Source organism: Arachis ipaensis, chromosome B07 (genome assembly GCF_000816755.2).
Source record: "Arachis ipaensis cultivar K30076 chromosome B07, Araip1.1, whole genome shotgun sequence".
NCBI lineage: Eukaryota > Viridiplantae > Streptophyta > Magnoliopsida > Fabales > Fabaceae > Arachis > Arachis ipaensis.
This window is the reverse complement of record NC_029791.2, coordinates 96,820,349-96,828,102: the sequence shown is the minus strand read 5'-3', so window position 1 is coordinate 96,828,102 and position 7,754 is coordinate 96,820,349. Positions and strand designations below refer to the sequence as shown.

At 33.0% G+C, this 7,754-nt stretch overlaps 1 protein-coding gene across 2 annotated transcripts in view; it reads right to left on the bottom strand.

The window, feature by feature from the left end:
• LOC107609654 (Niemann-Pick C1 protein) overlaps positions 541-7,754 on the bottom strand; it is a 15,293-nt gene continuing 8,079 nt past the window's right edge. For both annotated transcript variants that reach the window (XM_016311662.2, XM_021106062.1), the window contains 18 exons: positions 7,034-7,077; positions 6,576-6,659; positions 6,387-6,455; positions 6,220-6,296; positions 5,747-5,816; positions 5,362-5,511; positions 4,855-4,920; positions 4,594-4,738; positions 4,380-4,444; positions 4,238-4,303; positions 3,977-4,070; positions 3,711-3,747; positions 3,518-3,575; positions 3,280-3,390; positions 3,003-3,070; positions 1,427-1,493; positions 1,267-1,335; positions 541-1,106 (listed from right to left, as the gene is read on the bottom strand). In XM_016311662.2, the coding sequence (XP_016167148.1) occupies positions 1,032-1,106; positions 1,267-1,335; positions 1,427-1,493; positions 3,003-3,070; positions 3,280-3,390; positions 3,518-3,575; positions 3,711-3,747; positions 3,977-4,070; positions 4,238-4,303; positions 4,380-4,444; positions 4,594-4,738; positions 4,855-4,920; positions 5,362-5,511; positions 5,747-5,816; positions 6,220-6,296; positions 6,387-6,455; positions 6,576-6,659; positions 7,034-7,077 (1,415 nt within the window). In that variant the 3' untranslated portion in view covers positions 541-1,031. The remainder of the gene's footprint in view (positions 1,107-1,266; positions 1,336-1,426; positions 1,494-3,002; positions 3,071-3,279; positions 3,391-3,517; positions 3,576-3,710; positions 3,748-3,976; positions 4,071-4,237; positions 4,304-4,379; positions 4,445-4,593; positions 4,739-4,854; positions 4,921-5,361; positions 5,512-5,746; positions 5,817-6,219; positions 6,297-6,386; positions 6,456-6,575; positions 6,660-7,033; positions 7,078-7,754) is intronic.

Sequence of the window (7,754 nt, the reverse complement as noted above, 5' to 3'; positions counted from 1 at the left end):
ACTTAGTTAGACTTAATTAAAAAATAATTTATTCACTTAATATTTTTTTATATATTATAAATATATTTCTACTCTTGGGTCTTTGCTCCTTGTAGTCGTAAATTCGTAATGCCAGAACGACTTTAGCTAAGCATTTCAATATATTCATTAACTTTAATGCCATAATGCGTCATAAAAGTAAGAAAAATCGCTATTGAATTAAAATTTTTATGAACGTATGCAAATTGCATACATCACTTGCACATTCATGGTTGCTGAGAACCCTACCAGCCAGCGTTGTCACTTGTCAGGATGTAGAGTGTTGTCATTATATAACTATATATTAACGATTAAGTCATCTCATATGTTCTATTTGTTCTTGCGTCATAGACTCCCGTGTGCGTTTTTCCATTTCTAAAGGGTGCAAATGACTCTGGATTTTGCCTCATTTCTTTATGTCAACTACTCAACTTGTCAAGAGCTTACACCACCTGAACGCATTCTCAGGACCAACACTCAGCATTTTAAAAATAAAGGACCCATTGTAATTTAGTATCGACGAAAAAAAGTGATTGCCAACGTCACTTATTAGGTATTAGTGTGCACATACAGTTGGTTATCATTACATACAATCAGAAAAAAAATGAAACTTTTCTTAAATGTTACTTAGGTAGCTACATTGGTTTGAGCTCCTCCTTTGTCCTAATCCTAGTTCTAACACGATTTCAGTCAGCTATTGCACGCTACGGATAAACACACTTCGTCTTCAGAATCTAGTAATTTCATCAGATATAGTTACTAAAAAACTTCATTTTCTTCTATGAACCTTATATCATTTTAATGTTTTTTCTTTTCATTACTTTCACAGTAACCTTACATACAAGAGGTGCTTAACTGGGTACCAATGAGTCATCATATACACTAGTTCAGTGGCGGCCAAGTCAAAATTGGTGTATTTTCCTATCTGCCTTTTCGCCTATTAACATTCTGTACTTCACAGATGCTTCTTAACTAGTTGCCGACGACGCATAATCCAATCACAACTGTATGTTCTATGAAGAAGTTGATGAATGATTCTCCCCTTGGTCAATACATCTTGAAGGAGGACCAAAGATGCTTAATACAACCTGCAGCCAAAAACAATAAAAACAAAATATGTTCAGTATCGAAGACAGTTGAAAGTTCGAACGTGATCATCCTTAGTATGTTGTAGTATTCCTGGCGCTCTACCCTTTCATTCAATGTATTTTCATGAAAAACAAAAGCAAAAACAAAAACAACACTGACCGGCAAGAAAACAAGTCCATGCAAGAAACCAAGAAGTACTAATGACAAGTACATCTGAAAGTAATATACCTGCAAAATGCAAAAGTTAGTATAGAAATATATATACACACATACTTCTGTCCATAATTAAGAGGATAAACTAAAGATGAACTCATAATACCACAAAAACTTCTGTCCTTGAGAAGCAAAGAACAATAACTCCAACAAGCTTTGTTAGTGTAATGCCACTGCAATCAGCGTATAAGTAAATCTATTTCAGAAATGATATCATAAATTAAAGAAAATAAGATGGTTCTTGGGTTTAGGGGTAGCAAACGGGCCGAAACCCGCTGAGCAAGCTTGCATAACTCGCCAAAAAAGGCGGGCCGTGCTATAAATTTGAGACCATTATAATAAAAAAAGCCCGCCTAACCCACACTGCCTAATCCACGGGTTTTGGCGGGGCGGGGCGGGCTTTTGGCTTTAAAGATCATAATTAAATTTAGAATGTTACTTTTGTGCTTGTATTTGGAATGTTTGTTCATTTTACTTTAAGTTATAATTTGGACTATGTTTGATTGATTAGAAACTTGAACAATGTTTAATTATATGTTTTGGACAATGTTTGTTTTGCTTTGAACAATGTTAGTTTTAGTATTTTGTTTCAAATAAACTTGGTTGATGATTTTGTTTATTAGATATTTAAAATTATAAAAACTTTAGTGTTTGTGAATTTAGACATTATAATTTTTTTATGTCTTTAGAAATTATAAGTTTATTAAAATAGTTGTAAAATTATATATTATTTAATATTTAATCATTTATACAAAAAAAAAGATTTGGCAGGCTTGGCCCGCTAACCCACCAACCCGCCGTGATAGGGGAGAGATTCAGGACCGCCTCACTAGACGGGACAGGACGGGGCAGGGCAGGACGGGCTTTTCCGTTTGACACACTTGAAGACAATCCAATATTACATGAATTTCCCAAAACAAATAATGTTATGTGCATGCCTTCATTTATAGTTTTATATAAATCGAATTAATTGAATTCGAATTACACGTCATAATAATAAATCGAATCAATATGACTCGAATTACATGGAGAACTACATTTAAACATAAATCGAATCAATACGATTCGAATTAGTAGGGGAACTACTAAATTGAAAGAACTCAATTCGATTTAGAAGTCCCTAGTAAATTGAATGTAATAAATTCAATTTATACTCAATGGTGGCTAATGGTAAATCGATTCTAATATATATATATAGCTGAATTAATTTGCTTTACTCTGATATTAACATATATAAATACGAGCTGAACGTGAATTTTTCTCATCATAGTGGGACTTACAATGGCTAGTGATAATAGTTATTTAGTTCTGATGCACTATAGAGGATCGGTTAAGAAAAAATACGATCTGAAATAAAATTTACTAATAATTATCCATTGAGTATTTTTCTCAAACCTTCAACAAGTTTCAACGAATTTTAGAATACAATAATCCAAAAATTGGAGCTGCATGATAAAAAATGGGTGGCCAAATTATTCTACACGATTTCAATTTTCATGTTGCGTGATGATGTGAAGTAGAATTTATTGAGAATTGGCAGGATTAGCCCGTTAACCTGCCAATCCACCGTTAGGCAGAGCGGGGTAAAAATGCGGGGTAAAAATTTGGGACCGCCTCACTAGGTTGGATGCAGATGCTGATTGATTCAAACTAAAAATTAAATTGCTGCCAGGACAAATCACCTGAAAACTGAAGCCCCCATTGTACCCAAAGCCTCCTTAACACGTTGATCTTTGTCTCCACTAGTTACCTGCAGTAAAACTGGTCATGAGCAACTGACAGAAACCAGTTTGTAGAGAAAAATTATGAGCAACTGACAAAAACCATTTTGTGAGAAAATATCAAGTATTAAAGAGTTAATAACTTTGATAGCTCTTACATGAAAGAATTTCAAAATGATACAATTATGCATATGGATTATTCAAATTGAAAAATACTGGAAAGCAGAGTGATACTAACAGCAAAAGAATGAGTCATATGTACACAAAACTCGACCGCAATGCCCACTGACATAACAAGGTTGACCACTGAAACAGCATTCAACTGGATATTCAGAATGGCCATCACACCCTACAAAGCATAATTTTAAACAAATTAACTAGGTGATGCAGAATTCAAAAATATCAACTAGGTGCTGTATGACTTGGTTCAATAAACGGGAAGTGAAAAATCAAGTACAGCTTAAGAAAAAAAATACCATGAGATCTACAACAATCATCACCAACACCAACAAAATGATTGCTGAGCTCCATAAACTACAGAGTTTTAAATCAAAAAGATTATTAGACCAAGACAATTGATTCATCAAATGCTTTAACAAAATTGTGGAAATTGGAAGAGAAATAAAAATTATAGCTTGAAAATCATTCCCAAAATAAGTTGATGCCCACCTGCATGTGATAACCAAGCACACAATAAATACTGCACCTGTTACATCCATTATAAGATTTTGTTAATATCTTACAAGCTCAAAATCAACACACATGCTTAATAAATAAATTGAAGATTATTTCCGTAAGGATCAATCCCCTTCAGTCTCTTCCATATGAACATCCATATATTTTCTTGAAAAGAACACTTTACTTGCACAGAATTCTGACCAGAAAAGGCTTATGATGGCATGAGAAAATGCATAGGGGTTTCTCAAAATACTAACCAATAGCTATTGCAAGATTGACCAGTGCAGTCCTCCATATATTAAGGTATTGCTCGAAAAACATATAAAACACCGAATATGGGAAGATCTCAATCTGTATCAGAAAAGGAATTTCAGCTTGGACATAGTAAATGTAGCACAACAAAAGAGTATGTCTGGATTTCCAGATACAGTGTTACATGCTGATGTTATTTCAACATTATATATCTAAAAGGACAAAAATTAACATGATTCACCAAGTAGAAATGAATGAAACATCACCTTTAAAGAATCAGAAACTCTTGAAGCAAACTCTCGAGCAGCCCTCATGGAATTAACATAGTCAATCTAAAAAATTTTTACTGTTAAACTTTGGACTGTTTGATGCTACAGTAATCATAGAACAAACAATAAGAAATCCTACCTGCTTGTTGAGTGGAGTATGATAAGTACGGAATGATGATGCCTGGATAATACCACTGTCATAGCCTGAAAACGCAACCCAAATAGTTCATCCCAAAGTCAGATAGTACTCACACAGGAACTTAAACTGGTTAGGCTTCCAGGATACCCCAACCCATCCCTATGTTGAATTAAACAAGAAAAAAAGGACTTGAAAGAATGAATTCGACCGGAACCTTTCAGATCTACACTGCTGGTGTAAGCCCCATGACCACCTTTTGCACAATCAGCAGAAGGCAGAGAACTAAGAAACCATGGAAGTTTATCCTTAAATTGTGTTGTAGAGGGACGATCATTCCGCAAATCTGCATGACGAAAACACTGCGCAATCCAAATATTGTTTGATTAAGGCCTCAGAACAAAACAAGAAATCATCATAGTTTACTTTACAAAATATCCAAAATAAATAAAACAAAAAATAAAATAAAATAGCAGACCGTTGTGCAATCTTTGCATGCTCCATTTGAAACACAAGATCCTTCACCAGCAGAGCAGCAAGGAGGCTGGATTAATAAGGAAAAACCTTAGTCAGTTAAAGCAAAATCATGATAAACTTGGAGTACTACATTGAAATCTTATCCTTCATCAACACCTTTTCCCTCTCAATTAAAGCAAAATCTCATCTTCCAGGTAGTGATCCAAATTTTTTTTTTTTGGCTACTAAACAATTATTCTGCTAAAATATTCCTATTTAACACACTAAAAATAGAAGAAATAAAGTAATCAAAATGAAAGTTTAGGTCTACTATATTGAGTAAAATCCTAGCAATGTTCATTAATCTTCTGGCTACAACGAATACATTTCCCCAGGTCATGAAAATTTCTGTATAGTGAAATTACTGTAAAAACTATGATCGAGAGTCCCCTAACAGAATGTAATAAGCACGTCTTTATGACAAAATTGGGATCCGAGAAAAGTTCAAAAAATATCATGTACACCAGACCTGATCATCAGGAGGACAATAACTCCCGTTTGTGAACTTCCTGCAGCACCCAAATGCTTCTGGAGACACCCACACAAGATAATCATCAAGCCAAGAGGCAGCTGGCTTGGCAATATAACTAGTCTCCGGCACAAGGGCTGCCCTAGAAATCTACATGGTAAAAGACAGCACCCATAATAAGTGTCCAAGTTGATAGATAATCTTGGACTGCTGGCAGAGTGCAAACAAAACAACTATAAAAAGAAAACCCAATGGCCCATCAATAATAATAGTAAAAATAAAATAAACAAGAATTTGTAACATTGAATGTCCCAGGAAAAACCAAAATGAGGTATGGCTACATCATATAGAATCAAGTAAAGTCAGTTAACAGCTAATGACTTACCTCATTTAAAAGAGAGTCTGAATTGCATTGGCTAATGGAGCAAAGCTGATTTGTTTGTGTTGATTCTGAGCTGAAGTGAGGAAATAACATTAGAATTAATCATTCTTGACTATTATAGTACTAAGGCAAGATTAAGTATGTCCTAGTCAGAAACATATGAATCATGAATACTTTGAAACTTACCCTGCTGAAATACTAATATATCATAACTGAAGAAGACTCAGTGAAGAATTAACAATTAACTTCATAAAGCTTTGGTTGGGTGAAACAACTTATGATCAATGCTACCTTTTAGCGTAAGTGGATAAACTTTGTGAACCACAAGTTACAATAAATATTATTCAAGAAGGAAATATTACAAAAACACAGCAGTAACCAGTAACACTGGAATGCATCACTTTAACTTTAACAGAGTCCGAAAAATTTATCACATTAAGCATAATAGAGGATGAGATGAACCAAACATTTAGTACCTGTAGTTATAATTCTTCACAACGAAATACAAAGGTGGTCCAATTCTGAGATATTCTGACACATTAGTGAAATATCCCTGCAGGAAGACATATACGAGCTTGAAGATAACAAATTACACATGAAAAAGAAACATGAATGTAGTAGGGAGCAAACAAAAGTATTAAACCTGAAGATACGAGTCTCGTGGAAGAACAATCTGCTGCTCCAGACCAGGTTCAATTCTAGTACTCAGTGCCTATAAGGTTCAGATGAAGACAAATTAAGATAGGAATGGGGTATAGTGAAATAGAATTACATGTATGATTTGATTAATGTCACAACAACTACAAGAGTGCAAAGAAAAATGAAGACTTACAATGCTAGCAAATGCAAATGCTACAAATATAGCAATGACAACAATTTTTACTCCCCATATGCTCAGAATGGGAGCATGAACCTCCTGAAAAAAGGTAAGGAACAATCAATGGGATAAGAACAAGGTAGTAAGCAACACTATATACTGAAGTAAAAAATTGTTGGAGAAAAAGACAATGTTAATTAATTTAAAATCCATACAAAAATGAAAAAAAGAAACTCAAAAGGTTGACAGAACCATGAATTGTAACCTAAATATTGGGGATAAATGCCTGCTGACCAGGCTTGACACAAAGTCATAGCCTCCATTAGTAGAAGATCGTAGAAAAATTAAATTTATGACAACATTAAAGCAGCACATACAAAGGTAACATTGCCCTAAATTCTTAGTAATTTGGTCATATATTTTAGAAGTACCAGTAATAAGTTATTGAATTGGTAATACAGATGTTGTTTTACCTTCATATAACGTGCCAATAAACCACGCTTTCTCCTTCCGATTCCTGACAAGTTAAGAAAAAACAAACTTCAATAAATGACCATTTTGGTCCTCCAAATATACAACTTATCTATCTATCTATCTATAATTTATAAAAGTTGATACTAATTTTTTATGCAATGAGTTTTAGCCATATTAATTTTTTCTAATGATGCCACATCAGCACTTCTAAATACATAGCAACATATGAGAATCAACTAATCAACTAATCATTTTAGAAAAAAAAAATTAAAAAAAAACTTACCAAATATTATTATTATTCAATTGATACATAAATTATTAATTAAATACAATAAATATATACAAATAAAATGTCATAATAATCATAATTATAAAATTTCAGTTACAAATATTGAAATCCCACACTATTGGATTTACTTATACATGTTATATAAGACTCTTACTACTACACAATTTGGTCTATTTACTAATCATGTTACATACAACTCTTATTACTATTACTTTATTTGTTAATCTCTCATACAAATTGTCAAAAACTCTTTCAAGTAAGTTCAAATTTGGCACAACATCTCCTTACTAGGTATATTCAACTATATCATGATTATAAAATTAATTCATAATTTTATACTATATTTTTGGTATTTTTATTCGAATTTATTTTTTTCTAAATTTTTCCTTTAATTATTTACAAACAATGAAAACAATAAATATATAGGTTTG